Genomic DNA, 16,690 nt, shown 5'->3' on the forward strand with positions numbered 1-16,690 from the left:
GGGTCTGGGGGCACCGCGGGAGCGGCAGCGGCTCGGCGAAGGCTGGAGCCTGCTGTCCGAGGAGGAGGTGTCGGTGAGCTGGTGTGTGCCTGCAGGGAGATGCTGTGGGACCGCGCCGAGGGTGCTGCGGGGGGGCTGGAGCTTGGCTGCCGCGAAGGGGCAGCCGCTTGCTGGCAGCAGAGGGTGGGCTCGTGGCCTTTTGAGCCCCGTTCTCCGCTTTGCTCTCAGTTTATTTGGTGAATTCCTGTCCTTCCCTTTTCCAGATGGTGACCCGAACGAAGAAGATATTTGTGGGTGGTCTGTCAGTGAACACTACTGTGGAGGATGTGAAGCAGTACTTTGAGCAGTTCGGGAAGGTAAGTCTCTCGAGTGGCATTGGATCAAAGCTGTTCCTTCTGGGGCGAATGGGAGTTTTCTGAACTTTTTTGGAGGCGGGATTAGGAGCCTGCGAGGCTTTTGTATGGGGTTAAGTAAATCGAAGGTCAGTTACAGAGGTTGGGTAGCTGTAATGTCTTCGTAGCGGACTTAGCCCTGTGTTGGTTTGAAACAAAGAGCTTGTGCTTGTTTCTGGAGTCACTGGGACCTGGGCTATGGGAAATGGTTTTCCGTTTTTCCCTATCGAGAGGCCCGTTGAGCATTTTGGTCCCACAGACTTCCAGTTCGTTCAAACGCTGAAGGAAGGAGTGTAAACACTCTTAACAGGGCTGCTGCAGCATCAAACGCGTGGTTTTTGGCCTGTTTCTAATTCCAAGCCTTGTGATTGATATTTCTGTAATCCTTTATTAAATGTAAGCCTTTTGGTCCCGAAAGTTCTCCTGCTGAGTCTTGGGCAGGTGCTGATGTTGTTTTTGGATGTTGGGAGAAAATCTGGCATGTTGGCTGTCCCTCGTGTTGGCCTGGGTCTTCTGTGCCGGCTGGTGGCTCGGGGGAGAGTAGGCTTCTGTGGATTGAAGTTGTTTGTGCCCCTGCTCCGTGACAGCCAGGTGTGCAAATCGCTGGTCGCAACGGAGCCGGAGGATGGAGGAGGCTCAGTCTTGGCCTTTTGGCTGCATCAGGAGGCTGTGAGCCTCCTCAGGAGCAACAGTATTAGACTGAAGGATCTAATTTTAATGAAGTTAGGAACTGGTGGAGATCATTGTAGCCAAATACTGAATGCGGTCGCTTCTGAGGCAGGGCACTGTGTCTAGTTCACTGTTGCTCAGTGGTGTTGTGCGCTTCTTAGCTGTTTGGGGCAGGAAGAGTTGGGAACAGTAGCTGTTGGGGTCTTCCCACCTGGCCAGGGTGGCAGAGCGCGGTTTGCTGGGTGATAATCTGGCCAGGATGTTGCTGCTGGCATCCTGGGTGTGGAACGAAGTACCACAGGAGCTGTGAAGAGTGTGAGGGATATGGAGGCTTTAGTATTCGTTTTCTTCTGAAGGATGATGCACAAGGGCGATGCTACTTTAAGGAACGTTAGCAGGTGAAAAGAAGGGGAGCTTTGAAATCAGTTTTGCCAGATCATTGGAGCTTTCGGGCAGAAAATTTGGAACGAGTGCTTGTTGAGTACCTCTGCTCGGTTTCAAAAGTCAAATCTGTGTGTGCCTGGGGTGCTGTCATGACTGCAAGACGAGACTTCTTTCTGTTTCTGTTTAGCCCTAAGAGAGTGATAATGGCAAAAGTCATCACAAATCCTCGTGTCTGAGTCATAAGCTCTGTGTGGTTTTTATTTTCTGTTGGAAATAAGCAAACTCTGTTTTGTCCCTGGGAGCTTTCACATGGTGTCACTGAAGAGCTCCACTAAAGGTGCTGTTGTCCATGTGTCTGTGTCTGAAGGTTGTCAGCAGCATGTGTTTCTGTGCTTCGACTGCTGGATGGGTTCAATAGGAAGCTGAAATGCCTTGGGTGTAATCCCCTTTTAACCTGAACTGTACCCTTGTTAATGTGAAGCAGAAGCATGTCATGTAGTACTCGGTTTACAAGCAGTTACGATCTTGTTGCTCCAGTTTGAGAAGTACTTTCCAGTTCTTTTGGAGTGTTATCCTGTTATATTCCTCTTGTTTAACGGTCTTGTGTTGGACGGTGACCTTGCACCAGGAGACCGGCAAGGAGTGGTTGTGTCAGATTGTTTTCTTAGGACTGGGCAGAAGGGAGAGTTCTGCACAGCTCAGTGCATTCATTGCCCAAGAACCAGCATCCCGGCCGACATCCGGTGCTCAAAGCCTGCGTTAGGTCGATGCAGCTGGCCTCTCGGCTCTCGGGAGTTTCCATGGGGAGAGGTCAAGGCTGGTCACGTTGATTCTCTGGTTTTGGGGCTGTTTTCTGACTCATCGGGCCGTTTCAGCTTAGCAGAGACTCCTCAGAGCTCTAACGCGAAGCATGCTCCCTGGCCTTTAACCATCTTCCAGGCCAAGCCTCAAATAATTCATCGAAGGCCAGGAAAACTGTTCCCTGAGAAATTCCCTGCAGTTGGTAGCTCCGTGTGGCTGACCGGGGGATCGGTGGGAGCGCACATTGCAGAGGAAAGCCTCTGTGGCCATCAGCGCTGGGGTTCTGAGCTCTGAATGTGCTTCTGTGGTTTCTAGGGCTAAGAAAAGCCCGTTGCCCACAATTTCAGATGTGAGTCATTCTTACGGAGAGCATGACTTTGGTACACAGGCTCTTTGTTATGATACTCGGGGCCTCCTAGATTTCAGAGGTTTCCTAGGATCCCTTCTTCAGAGGTACGCTTGGCACCTGATTTTGTGGTCTTCCATCTCCTTAATTTATGGCATCTTTAAGCGAGAGGCGAAGCTTCAGTCAGGTGAGCCTCATGGTGGAAAGCCTCTGTTGTGTAAACAGAAATGCTGCCCAAGTCACTTGGGACAGTACGTCTTCTGGAGTCGGAATGGGATTATTGGCTGGAAAAGAATTGTTAAGGATGCTCTTCGTGGGGGACGCGCCCTCCAAGGAAGTGGCCTTGTCTCTGTGCCCCCTTCTGCTGAGCAGCTAGTTTTACCCGGATTTGGCAGGGACCAAAATCATTCTTCTTTCCTGCTGCCTGTTCAGGAAGCCGTGGGAACAGCCACGGTTAGATCCTAGAGAGGAAGGAGAGGGGAGCACAAGTCACGCTGTCCTGATTGCTCAGTATCAAGCTACCAGGCTCCTGGCTGTGCTCTTTAGTCAACCTCTGTGAATCCAAAGGCAGGCTCAGTTTGGATCTCAGCTTCGGTGAGAGGCCATCCCCCGCTTCAGAGGGCAAGGGCGCACGGGCAGCTGCGCGGCTTTGCATGGAGGTTTTCTTCTAGGTAGCCCTGAGGCTGCAAGCCTAAGCGTGGGGTAGGTATGCCACCACTTGAAGCCTTTAAATCGGGAGAGATGCTGTTTGAAAAGCACGCTCTAGTCCAGCCAGAAAGCATGTACGTGCTGTAGGAATTAGGAGAGGAAATGCTATGGCCTGCAGTACAGACAGGGTCAAATACGATTATTGTAACATTGTCATCCAAATTTGTGTACTGGATTATTGTAACATTGTCATCCAAATTTGTGTACTGCAGTTCACGAGTCTACCAAGGTAGCTGGTGTTGGTGTGTCTCAGATCAGAGCAACACTTGGAGCTTTGTGTGTTCATTAGCTGGGAAGAAAAAAATGGAAGTTTGGTTGGGCTCGAAGTGAAACGGTTTCCCATTTCAGAAAACAAGATCACTGAGTCTGACTTTCCATTTTGTCATTTCTGCTTATTGTCCTATTTTTGTTTTGTTTTCTTTCCTTGCTGAGTCCAAAACCTTCTCTGAGCCTCGTAAAATGGAAGTGACAAAAGAAAAATGAAAACGTGTGAGAAGGAAATCCCTGAGCTTTACTTAGGGTTACAGGAAGAAATGGAGAGGATGGCACCCCCATTCTTCATATTGAAATGCGTGGTTTTGACAGGGGAAAAAAAGTGAAGCTTCAAAGAGGATCCCAAATACAGTGTGAGAGTTTCTCTGGTTCAAAGGACAGCTTTCTTTTTTTTTTTTTTTTCCTCTTCAAAAACTGTAAATGAAAAATATGGGCTGATGTTTTCATGAGGAAAAATATGAAGTGGTTTTCTTTTTGTTTGTTTGTTTTAGTACAGTAAGAGTGACTGAGAAGTGCTCTCAAGCCAGCTTTGGTTTGTCAGGTGCAGCTGCTAGGGCACTGAACATAGTGGGATCTCTAGGAAATACTTCTGGCTCCAAAACTCAAGTGTTCCTGAGATGCAAGATGAGACCATGCACATGCTTTCTAAAGAGAAGAATTTTTTCAACTTTAGGATAGAAGTCCAGGAAAGAATTACATTCACAGTACGGGTAGCCAAGTGTCTCGGCCTAAGGTGGAGTGTTGGAGATCTTGAGGCTTCACAAGGAAGTATTTCAATATCCTCTCTAGATTCAGGCTACCACCCTCACTGAAACCTGAAACAGGAAGAGAGGAGAAAGATATCTTGTACCCAGCACCTCAGGCATAGCTAGTTCTCTGTCTTGCTGAACATGTATGAGGATGCCTCGGGAGCTTGAGTCCCAGCTTCCTCCTTTTCTGCTTCAACCTGTGGGAACATGTTGCTCTGTATTATTTTTGGGGGATGAAGGGGCTGACCATCAGAGAAGTTTCTTTGGGCTGTTGGGTCTCTGAGCTTATAGGCCAAGTTATTTATTTAAAGTAATAAGGGAAGAATTATTTTGGATCATCTTTCTTTTCCAAGGGTTGGTCTGACGAGGTTTTGGGGTGGAGAGGGTCAAATAAATTACAAGGTAAGAGGCTCAAAACAGATAAGGTCTCTCTTTGTCATGGAGCTCATCTAAGCTGTGAAATCTTTGCCCTAGGATGTTGTTGCCGAAATTTACATAGGCTCCAAGATGATAGGACAAATTCATGGAGTGCCTGGTAGAGATACAGACACCCCTGCAGGTTTGGGAAATCCCTGAATCACAACTGGCTGGAAGCTGAGGGAGTATCCTGGGGTCTCTCATAATATCTTTCCCTTGTCCTTCTGTTCTTCCAAAGGTGCTTGCTGTTTGTCTGTATCCTGGGGAGTGTTGGGCAGTGTGGGCCTCTGCTCTAACTCGGTGCAGCCAGTCTCGTTGTCGTGAGGGGGGAAGTCGTTCCTTGCAGAAACAAGGAGTGCAGAGGTGCTGGAAGAAACGGGGGCCTGGGCCCAAGTCTGGTGTTTCTTGTGTGCTTTTGCATTTAGTGAAGCACAAGTGCAAAAAAATATATTCACAATGTTGCTTCTGCATGGCTCGCTAATCAGTTGAGGCTCCAAGAGTGCTTGAAAAGTGCTTAAAAACAGTCTGCATCTGTCCGTGGGCTTGCAGGTGATCTGCATATTTGGATGAGTTGGTCATGAAACCTCCGTCTCTAAGTGCAGTAGATCGTGCCCAGAGAGAGACCTGCTCTCTAAAAATATCCTGGAAGCAAACAAGAAGGAAAAATCTGCTGAGGTCTGAGTGCAATTCTGACCTTTAGGTTGCCATCTAATACTCAGTCCAAATTCTGGACCGTTTGCTTAAGACAGATTCTGAGATCTCACTCAGGCGATGACTCCAGTGCTGTCCCGACAGAGGGAACAAACTCCGGATCTCGCGTGCTGGATTTAATGGCAGTTTGCATGGCTGTCACAAATACATATTCATGTACACCTGCCAGAAGAATGGTGTGGTTGACTCGGGTATATTAAATGAGTTTTCCCTGCTGACTAATTGGAGAACCTTTAGATACTGATAGGGAGTTTCTTTAAGGGAATACTTGTTCCTGTGCTTATGGGTAGGCATGATTTCCCTCACTTTGCTTTGGGAGAATGTTAATTAATTAATCTTTAATCTGCTGTTCTCTGGAAATTTCGGGGATCAAAGCTACTTGTCAACCTGCTGTGGATTTCCAAACTGGATTTTGGATTTTCTTCCGCTGATCAGAGGGCAACTTATGCAAATTCTCACACGTAACATGGTTGTGAGGAACAGATGGGGAGGGGAGGAGAAGGGGAATCTGATCACCTCTCTTGTGGCAGTAGGCAGTTCGGCTGGTGGTAACAAAGCCTCTGGAACAAAGGGTGCTCTGTGCTCCGCATCTGGTAGGCAGATAGCCAAAAATGGGCTAGCATTAATGGTCATTCAGGCCTTTGGTGGTTCATCTGATATTTGCCAGGTGCCCACGGTGCAGCGTGAGAGCAGGCAGGAACACCTGGGCAGGCTGACCCACTCACCTGTGGCACGGAGCGGGCTCTGTCTCTCCGTTTTGTCTTGTTCCCATTGAGAACAGTTCTGCAGAATGGGGTAAGGAGGGTCAAAAACCTGGTGCTGTGTGGGCACAGCATGCTCACCCCGTGGCACTGGGCTCTGGGCCGGTGCTTTCTTCTCCCCAAAATTAGCCTGCCCTGGCAGAGCAGCCAGCAGAACCTCCGGGCTGGCTAATGCCCTCCCTTTGACAGGATGGCCGAGCGATTTCTAGATCATTCGGTTTATGTTTCCCGTGTGGAAGCTGTCTCACCGGCTATTATTCTTCAGCCTGGTGTTTTGTTTTTTTTCCCCTACAAATATGTTGCCATGGTTCCTTCTAGGACCAGCCAAGCAGTCTTTAGTTGCTGTTCAGGTGGAAGACACCTGTCTCTGCAAAGCCTTTGCCTGAATATTTACAACTTTCTCCAAGATCTGCCTGTGTGGAAGTGCATCCAATGTTTCTCATCAAACTTGTGTTGGAAATACTTATTTATTTAAAATCTGCAAGAGGCTGTCATTGGCTTCCTCTTTTGTAGAGAGACCTCTGACTGTCCCAGGAGGACTGAAAGGTGGTAGGGTGGGACTAAGCTACTGAAAAAAGTCAGGCCTTTTGGCTGAGCCCAGGTGGATTGTACTGCATTTTGTTTTGGTATGAAATGTCTCCTGTCTGGGCACCTCAATGTTTTGGCTAGGCTGAGGGCTGCTTTGGTGGAGAGTGAGTCTGTGAACCTGTCACTTTGCCTCCCTGTTACCCCTACCTCGCTGATACCAGGTGCTGGTTCCAGAAGGGCCTCTCCGGAGGGTGCTGCCCGCCTGCAGCAGGGGCAACTCCATGGAGGATGGGAAGGAGTTCCTCCTCAGGGGGGATTTTTTCCCCCCACTTCCTGAATGTGTAACTTCCCCTGAGCCGAAGCCTTTCTTTCTTCCACTCCCATTTGGTTTCCAAAGCTAGAGAGAGCCTCTGGAGACAGAATGGAGAGGTGTTAGCTTGGGTTTAAGGCTCGGGGATGTGGTACCAACTCCCTCACTGCCAGAAACCTGTCAGAAAGTGATCCCTTATGGTAGGATTCCTTGGGAAGGACACATCGAAAGAGCAAGAGGTACAGCTCCTGTCACCCCTCTCTTCTTGACGGTTCTGACCCTCGTGGCCAAGCACAGGGAGAGGCAGCATCTCTCCGAATTAACAAACCTTGAACTTGTAATCTCAGTGCTGGATAACTGCTGCCTGGACCAGCAAGCTAAATAGTTCCCTGGGAGAGAGCCTTGACCACTAAGCTAAACAGTTCTCTAGTAAAGTGATCTGCTTCTTTGACTGTGTTTAAAGAATTGAAACAAATATTTATTTAAGGGGAGGGGGGGAGTGGGAGAAAGACAATTCACCCAGCGAGAAAGCCTTTGTTCAAGTCCAGTTATGATCACAGATTACTTCCACACCCTGTTAAAATGAACTTCGGGGTGCTGCTGAGCCTGAGTGCTGTTTGCCGTGCACTTCTCCCACCTGCGTTTCTGGCTGGTTTTAGCCGAGGTGTCCCTGCCACCCTCCAGGGGCCGGCTGGAGGTGCGGGGCCGAGATCTGTGTGAACCACAAAGAGTCCTTCATCCGCCCTTCATCCTCACCACTCCTCCGCCTGCACCCCCCACCACAAACACCCCACTCGGGCCCCCCATGGTCAGGGGCTGAGGCGAGATGGCGGCGCCTCGGTCGGTGCAGAAGGGAGGCGAAGCCCGTTGCTTTTTCACCTTTTCCTTCGGGAGAGACCCGCCGGGCCCTCTCTCCCTCCTCCGCCCCGAGCCCCCCCAGGCTGAGGAGAGCGGGCGCCGCGGGGCGGCTTTGTGCGGGCCCCGCCGCTCGCTCTAATCCGGGCGGCAGCTGCCAATGGCGGCCGCGTTGCCGCGGAGACGGCTCCCGTTGGCGGCCGCCTTTGTTGGGGCCCACCGCGGCCCCCGGCGGGCGGCCATTGTGGCGGCGAGGCCGCCGGGAGACCCCCGCCGCGACGGGCCCGTTACAGCGGGGGTCTCCTGGCAGCCTCGCCGCCACAATGGCCGCCCACCGGGGCGCTTGCCCCCTCAGCACCGCCTTCCCCGCCCGGTGAGTGCCGGCTCTCTTTGTCCTCGGCTCCCGAGCAGAGGTGCTGGGGCTCGGCCTCCTCTCTGACCCGGAGGGCTGCGAGGCCTGAGCTGCCTCCGTGGGGCCAAGGGGAGGCCGCTGGGCTCGGCTTTGCCTCAGGGAGCTGAGCCAAGCCATGCCGGTCTGAGACCACCAAACGCATCTCACCTGTTGCCTTGGGCAGGGTGAGAAGGGGTGGTCGTGCGTAGGCTTTTCTGGCAATAAAAAGCACCGGTTGTAGCTATGCATAAAGTTTGGGCCCTAGAGTCGGGTGGGGTAAGACTACTTCACATACGGAGTATTCATATTTATATATATACACTACATGTACATATATTTTTGTCCATTTCAATTTAGCTCATGACAGGGGACAGCTTTCAACAGGGCATGTGTTATCATAAATAGGTTTTCACAACACAAGCACGTTTCAGGGTGCTGAGCAGACACCTGATTTCAAAGCACTGGCAGAAACTTGATAAAAGGACCAGGCCGAGGCAGGCTGCGGCTCTCCTCTCAGCGTGCAAAGCGTGGTTTGGGACGAAGCTGCTGCCCTTTTCCCCGCTCCAAGTGCTGGAGCGCTGCGGGAGCTCAGCGGCCGCTGCCCGGGCTGGTGCCTTGAGCTGGGTTTGTGCTTGTACGCGTGGGGCTCTGCCACTTGCTGCTGCTCCTTCTTGCTGGGCTCTGCGGAGGCTCCTGGGGCTGATCAGATGCGGGAGGTCAGCCGTGTGCCCAGCCTTTCTGTGAGCTGGGCAGGGGAACGGATCTAGCTTAAAAAATGCATAAAAGCAGCCAGTAAAAACTTAAGCCACATCAGGTTTCTCCCCCATCACAGTCATGAAGGGAAGTGGTGGAGGGGCAGGAGCGAGGGGCAGTAGGGAACAGCAGTGCAGGGAGGTGTTTTCAGCCCCCAGCTCTACGGCTGCGTGTTGGGAAGCTGCTGAGGCATCGCTTCAGATCTGTGTGAAGTCGTACGTGTCCCGTGGCTCCGGCTGGGTTGTTCGTGCGTTTTGCGGGTGGTGGTGACTTTGCAGAGGGAGGCAGAGCCGGGACAGGAAGAGCGCGAGATGAGCGGGAGCCAGGTTGTCTGTTGTCACCTCACTCTTGTAGGGCGGACGTGTCGGACAAACCCAAGGGCATCGGCGATGACGTCTGCCTGCTCACGACGGCACTGGAAATGTTAGCAATGGCTCCTTCTGTCCTCAGGGCACCGAGGTGGAGCCGGGTGACCTGTTTTGTTTGTGGGGAGCTGAAGTTAAGAGCAGTGCCCATGTCAGCGGGCTGTCCCCTCCTGCAGACGCTTGCTGGGGAAGAGGCGAGCGGTAACCCTGCCGTGGAGTGTGGGTGCTCGCTGCTCGGGGAGCAGCCGCCTCACACGCAGGAGCACGGCCGGGCAGCTGCTGGCCGAAGACTGCCGCCGCCATCCCCCGAGCACTTGCACGTCCAGTTTCATAATCGGATTAAGGCAGTGGTATTAGAGAGGAGGGATGGGTCAGTGGGACAGGTTTACACTGGGGCTTACACGGAGGGGATTGAAGTGTATTTTTTAACCCTGCTCCGCCTGACCTGCAGCGCGGCGCAGATGTGTCTCTGCAAGGAAACGCCCAGTGGGAAGATGGGGGGGAAAGTGGCACCAGGCGATGAGAATGCCCTGGGTGATGTGATGCGCTGGGTGATGCGCTGGGCGATGCGCTGGGTGATGTGCTGGGCGATGGGATGTGCTGGGCGATGCACTGGCCTCGCCATGGAGGAGAGCAGCCCCTGGCCGGCTGGGGGATGGGAGCCGGCCGCCCCTCCCCCCGGGGAGGCAGCCCTCGCTCAGGCCTTGCAGTAAATTTGCTCTAATTACAGCCTCCAGCAGTGGGAAACCTCACTTAGAGGAAAGGCTCCTCCGGGGTGGGGGCGGGGGCCGCTTCCCAGCTTTCCCAGGCGGGCTCTGTTGTCTGAGGCCTCCGCTTCCCCCGTCGCTGGGAGGCCCCTTATTCCTCTCCCCTCTCCAGCTTTGCTTCTCTCCCCCCCTTTAATTCTCCTCTCCTTTGAGGCTGGGATTTGGGAACAATGCCTTCCCTGCTCTTTGCCCCCCGGCTGGAGCCGCAGGCAAACAATTGGGGTTGCTGGCTGCAGCGTGGGGAGGGGGGAGCCGGCAGGGACCGGGGCCGGGCGAGGGGCTCAGCCCGGCAGCACCTGCCCCAGGCTGAGGGGCTTCGGTTTTGGCAAGGGGCGCGGTGGCCCACGCTGTGGGGATGAGCCTGGTGCGTGCACCCTGTTTCCTTCTTGGGGATGGGAGGTCTCGTCTTGATTCCTGCTGGTTTGGGGAGGCCGGGTTTGCACAAATATGTCGGCGATGCTTGCGGCAACAGCAGTAATCTGATGGGAGCCCTTCTCTTTGCAGGTGGACGACGCGATGCTGATGTTTGACAAGACAACCAACCGACACCGAGGTGAGAGCGGTCTCCTGGCCGTAGGAGCGGGAAGCAGGGAGGGTCCCCCTCCTGCCCTGAGCAGGGAGGGGTTAGTATCCCAGCAGCAGGGCACGCGGGTCGCAGCTGCTCTTTATCTTGCCTCCAGTCGCCCCATCCTTCTGCATCTGCATCCTTTACCAGCGTCCCTTGCAGCACAGAGAGCTTTTGTCCAGTGCGTTTCCTGTGCTGTAAACTCGCTGAGTTGCAGATATGTGAGAGGAGGCGGCCCCCTCCCCTTCCCGCGTACCTCCCGTGGCTCCAGCCCGCAGTGTGTGTCTTACCTTGTCCTGTGTAATCCGAGCCCCGGGAGCGCTGACAGAGCCTGAGGAGTGCCTGCCTCTCACCCCTTCCTCGGCTTGGAGCCCACTTGTGCTCCCAGGTCACCTTTTTCTTACACGAGCCCTGCTGGAGTCTTGTTACAGGATGGGAACAAGGCTGTAATGTTTGTGAGCTCCAGACCCAGCCCACCCATGGGTGTCCTTGCCTCCTGCTCTCCGAGTGTGTCTGCAGACTGCCTGCCTCAGTGCGTGGCACGGCTTGACACCGGTATTGCACCAACTCAGATTTATTGGCAACAGCTTAACCTACAAACTTGGCTTCAGCATCTTCCAAATCGGGGCCAGTAGCAGCCCGGTGCTGGGCCGCTGTCTGAAGCACCTCCAAGCACCTCTGCCCCCACATCAGGAAGGGGACACTTCCTTCTGCTCTTGCTACACTGTGTGCCCTTTGGTTCCTTTTGCTTTTTTTCGAAAGCCATTAGATCTGTTCTGTTTGCCTGCCTTGGGATGTTGTTCCAGCTTCATCTTAAAAGGGAAGAAACGGTCCAACCCCTATTCCTCTATGGGTACCCTTCAGTCACTAGTTAATAAGAGAGTTGTTGGGTATTTAAAGAGGGAGCAGGGAGAGCTGCCTGCCACTCTGTCAGCAGCGTGGGGCGCAGCAGGCCTGGCAGAGGTCTTAGGACTGGTTTTGGCATCAGGGTTTTGCTTTTGAATTCCTGAGCCCCTCCACACATGGGTGTTGAGATGAATGATGTATAACTACCTGGGCACGGGCAGACGGGAAGGGTTTGTGGAGAGAGACTTCTCTTGTAGTACGGAGAAAAAGTGGATCCCTGTCTGTTCCTGAAAGTTATTTTAAAGCCCCGTGAAACCGGCCATTCTGGAAAGTGGAAAGCTCTGCTTAATCCCTGCGTGGTTGCGATGCTAGCTTGAAGAGATCCTTTAACCTGCCTCAGTTTTTCAGAAACAGCTGTAGTCAGCTGAATTTAGTCTGCCCACCCTAGCTGGTGTTTGCCAAAACTGCCAGCAAAGGGTTTGGTGGGAGAAAGGAGGTGCGAGCGTGGGCCAGGGACGTGCTGTGTCTTACCCCCAGGACTAAACTTTGGTGAAGCTTTGCAGATCACTCTGCTTGTGCGTTATCTGTGCAGCTCCGTCTCGTTCCCTGTAACCGTGTTGCTGACACTTGCCCGCTTATGCAAGGTTTTATGACCAGTGGCTGAAGAGGAAATGAGCAGGGTGTTACTGCTGGTGTGGTGCCTCCAGCAAGGATGGGGATGTCCTGGCAAGCAGCTGTTCGTTTCTCTACCAACTCTCTTTGTGTGAGCGTCTGCTGGGATCCTCCCCGGCATTATCAGCCATGTGTTTTGCCTTGCAAATAGCAAAATTAAAAAACAAAACAAAACAAAAACACTTGGTCTTGAGATCAGTTGGGTTGAGAGCAGAGGGTGGGAGGTACAGAAAGAGAAGGAAAGGGCGGTCCGTAAGGGATGGTCTTGTTTTCTTCTGCACAAAGGCAGGAGTTGCTGGAGAGGGAAGATGAGGCACAGCCGTTTTCAAAGGCTGATTGTACTGTCCTTGAAGCTTGTGGCTCCTTCTCTTCTCCTGCCAATGAGAGAATGTAGGCGATGGGTGCAAACCGTGCAGAGCTCTCGCCTGACCACGGAGTTTTGCTTTTTCTTCAGGGTTTGGCTTTGTCACATTTGAAAGTGAAGACATTGTGGAAAAAGTATGTGAAATCCACTTCCATGAGATCAACAACAAAATGGTGAGTGTCTGGGGCAGAGGTACCTGATGGAGAGCAGGGCAGTGGCGCAGGGGCAGCGTGAGGCACTTTCTTTGCAGTGGGGGAATTTGAGTCTTCTCCCCCAGAATCACAGCAGCCAAGCTGGGAAAGAAACAGGCGGCGTGAGGTGAACCAGCACGATGCTGGCATTTCAGGAAGAGCTGTCGTAACTGTACCTGGAACTGTGCAGTGCCTGGAGGTTTTGAAGTTAAAGGGAAACCTCACAGTGGCGTGGGAGGGGACAGAGTATTACCTTTATTCAGAAATGAGGAAAATGAGGCTTTGAGGTCCTGGTGCAGGGCCAGGCAGAACATGGAGGGCAGGAGAAGAGCCGTGTTTGAGCTCCTCTTTGCCCGCTGTGTCTGCAGAGCGAGGGGAGGCTGGCAGCGTGCAGGACAGGGGGAAGGACAGCGGGACGGGCTGGTGGCGCTGGTGGTGGTGGCTGGGGAGAGCTGTCCTGGTGGGCAACCCGGCTGGCCCCCAGCCCGGGCGCTGCGTGCTCTGCGCCGGTCGCAGCCAGGTCTGATCTTGACTTTCTTGCGGCAGGTGGAGTGCAAAAAAGCCCAGCCGAAGGAGGTGATGTCCCCGACGGGCTCAGCACGAGGGCGGTCCCGAGTGATGCCTTACGGGATGGATGCCTTCATGCTCGGGATCGGCATGCTGGGTAAGCCCCGGGACAAATCTCGTCCCCAGCGCCCGGCCGTGCCCGGCAGCGGCTCAGAGGTTTTCCTGCGAGGAGCCCAGCGGCGGGCAGGGCGGCCAAGGGCAGCTCTCCCTGCTGCCGGGCTGGGGACGCTCGGGGAGCGCCGGGACCTGTTTGCGGTCACGACTTGCCCTCTGGTGGCACCTGGAAAAACTGCAAACTTGTCGCTGCTGTCCTGTGACAGCCGGAGGAGCTGCCTGGAGGGAGCCAAGCGCTGGGGAGCTCTGACCCTCTGCAGCTCAGTGCACCTGCAGCGTGGTGGCGTATAAACGGTAATTCCTAACGGCCCTTGTGGAACAGGGCATAGCTACAGAGCTGAGCCAAATGTGGAATAATCCATGCCCAAACATTTTCCTCCTGTGCTTCTACGGGCTTTCTGATGGATTAGTTCCTAGAAGAGCCCCAAAGTTTCCACTTGAAATAGTCGCCCTTATAGATGTTCTTGCTGCTGCTTAAAGACTATAAAAATGCCCTTAACATTTCAGTTAAGCTTTGTCTCACTTTGTTCCCTCCCTCCCAGGGACAGCAAGTATCTGGTATTACAAGGAAAACGGTACCCGTATTGTGGGACTGTCTCGTAAGGAGCGATCAGTGACAAGCCAGCTGGGTTTCGTGCCCCTCAGTGATTCTGAGGTGGATACATTCACATCCAAGATTTTAGTAGCCTCCACTTCCAGGTGTACAAAAGCCTCGTGCCTGGATCTGAGATACGAGCATGAACCTTCCAGCATGGCCGCTGTTCCCAGCCCTCCTCCCTCCCCCTGCTCTGGCCAGCCTTGAGCCGAACCAGGAGCACTCTGTTTGCTCAGGATCATCGCTGGTGCTGCTGGACAGGCTGTACTCAGCCTGGCTTTCCTCGCTAAGCCTGCCGAGTAACAGGCAGTCACTGAACAAAACCCCCAAAAGGGCATTTTTTCCCCCAATGTTTTCACTGGATTTATTGAAGGAAAACAAACCTTCAGCCTGTGGTTTGGGCTTTTGCCTTTTCTAAGCCATCTGAATTTTAAAGTAGCAAGGCTCGAGCTGAGTCATTGCAGAATCCATGTATTCATTTCTTGGGAGATCTCAAATCAAATATTCATCTCTGAGTCAACGTCCTGTGTTCTCACAGGCCTGTGCTGTAGAGGTGGACAGCTTCCCGGGAATGGCAGGCATTGTCCTCCTGCCCGGCTCCAGGAAGAAGTGCTCTGCCTGCATTTGCCAGCATCTCTGGTGCAAAAGTGACTCAGAGCTTTCAGCCTTTCAGATGCCACCACCTCCCCGGTCTGTCCCTAAGTCCAGCTGACGTGTCAGAAAGCCTTAGTCTGCGGAGCTGTGAGCTTCCGAGAAGGAAACCTTCGTGTCCCTACATGTTGGGAGCGAGGGAAAAAGTAAACGGGCCTGTTAAAGCACCGACTCACACGCATCCTGTTCTCTGCCTCAGCAATTCCCTGGGTTTTCTGCTGTCGGTCGTGTTTGTTCTTTCTAAGGCTAATGGTCACGCTGCTCGTGAGCAGCCGGGCACCGAGGAGAGGGACCCCGTGAGGCTGCAGTAACAGCGCCCTTTTCTATTCCCCAGGTTATCCAGGCTTCCAGGCTGCCACCTACGCGAGTCGAAGTTACACTGGCATCGCACCCGGCTACACTTACCAGTTCCCTGGTGAGTGCTCCCCGCTCCTTCTTGCGGCCTGCCTTCAGGTGACGGGAGTCCTTGGCATGATCCGTGACCCAGGCTCTGCCCCTTTTACCCTTTTTCCCCCCCTTTTTGGTCTCTCTTTAAATTGGAGACGGATGTGGAAGGGGGAGGGGAGAAGCCCTGGAATAGGTGGGAGCAGCCTGTCCTTCATTAGGATTACCCTCACACCCCGGTGACAGGAAAAGCCCTAGGCTGCTCTGCTGCCCTTTATGTTAGCCTCCTCCGTAGGGCTGCTGCTGTTACCCGGGAGGGCCCCCGCAGCCCTGCCTGTCTCGCTGCCTTTGTGTGTGTCTGTCTCTCTTTACCAGAGTTGCCACCGCTCTGAAAGTAGCAGGGGAGTTTGAATTGTAGCTTGCCGTGGGCTGGGGAACCCCTCGGCACCCAAAACACGGGCGCCTGCGTGCTGCGGTTGCCTTGTGAGCCGTGCCTGGACCACTCGCAGCTCCTGCAGAGCCCCTGCTGGGCCGCAGGCTGCCCGTCCCTCCTGTTTGGGGGGGGTTTCAAGCTCCCAGCCCCGCCGTGCGCTCAGGACACGGCTGCTGCCATCAATGGCTGGCGCCTGCTGTGCCGCAGCTGCCAGAGCTGCCCGGGGCCTCTTCTCCCTCCCCTTCCCTGTCAGCCCGGGGAACGAGGCAGAGCACGCTCAGAGAAAAAAGACCGCCTCGCTGTTTTCTAGAGAAGTGGCAACTCCGAGCATCCCCTCCTTACCTCCCCCCTCACTCTCACGGTTCTTACACGAAGCCTTGGCGGCAGGGCTGGGAGTGGGAAGTCGGCTCTTCCCCCCGGCAGGCCCGGGCTGGCTGGGGCTGAAAGTTGCTGTTGCCTCCTGGCTGCCTGGAAGCTCTCTGCGAATGCCCTTTGTGGCTCTCGGTCACCGTGGCTTCGAGTGCCTCGCTGTAAAACCTGGGCCGGGCTGCAGGTGAAGCTTGTGCTTGCCCTCCCTTGCCAGATTTATGCTAAGGACAAACGGATCCTTTCAGTGTCTGGGGCGGGAGCCCAGCACCTTTCAGCACCAGTTATAAATTAGTTTAAAGAAGGCACTGGCCCGGTCGCAGCCTGTTCCCACAGCGGCCCTGGCTGCTGTCTGTCTGCGGGGTCTCCCTCGGGGTGGTTGATGAGTTCCTAAGCTGTCTTGCATTTCGTTTTTAGAGTTCCGTGTAGAGCGGACCCCTCTCCCGAGTGCCCCCGTCCTCCCTGAGCTCACAGGTCAGTCCCGCTCATTTCCTAAACTCACAAGCTGGGAAAAGGGGGCTTTGGGCTGTTCCGGTGGTGTTGTGCTCCACAGCCTGATGTAGTTAGACTGCAAGTGTTCCTTATTCCCTCTGTGCGAGCTCCGTCCACAGCTGGGGCTGGAAAGCTGGAGAGGGAAGCAGAGCCCTGTGCGTTGCCTCTGAGAAGGGCAGTGCAGGTCACACCAAGTGAAGGCGTGTAATTCCGAAATGGCATTTCCTGCTGCTGGCCTCTTTTTTAGCTCCTCGCCCTGGGCTGGGTCTA

The 16,690-nt window shown here is 53.9% G+C and overlaps 1 protein-coding gene across 2 annotated transcripts in view; it reads left to right on the forward strand.

Annotated features, from left to right (window-relative positions):
* Window positions 1-16,690, forward strand: part of MSI1 (musashi RNA binding protein 1) — a gene marked incomplete at its 5' end in the record, with an annotated part of 30,041 nt that overhangs the window by 6,846 nt on the left and 6,505 nt on the right. For both annotated transcript variants that reach the window (XM_083803395.1, XM_083803396.1), the window contains 6 exons: window positions 264-356; window positions 10,685-10,733; window positions 12,718-12,800; window positions 13,365-13,482; window positions 15,080-15,160; window positions 16,346-16,402. In XM_083803395.1, coding sequence (XP_083659521.1) covers window positions 264-356; window positions 10,685-10,733; window positions 12,718-12,800; window positions 13,365-13,482; window positions 15,080-15,160; window positions 16,346-16,402 — 481 coding nt within the window. The remainder of the gene's footprint in view (window positions 1-263; window positions 357-10,684; window positions 10,734-12,717; window positions 12,801-13,364; window positions 13,483-15,079; window positions 15,161-16,345; window positions 16,403-16,690) is intronic.

The sequence above is a fragment of the Anser anser genome, assembly GCF_964211835.1.
Source record: "Anser anser genome assembly, chromosome: 18".
NCBI lineage: Eukaryota > Metazoa > Chordata > Aves > Anseriformes > Anatidae > Anser > Anser anser.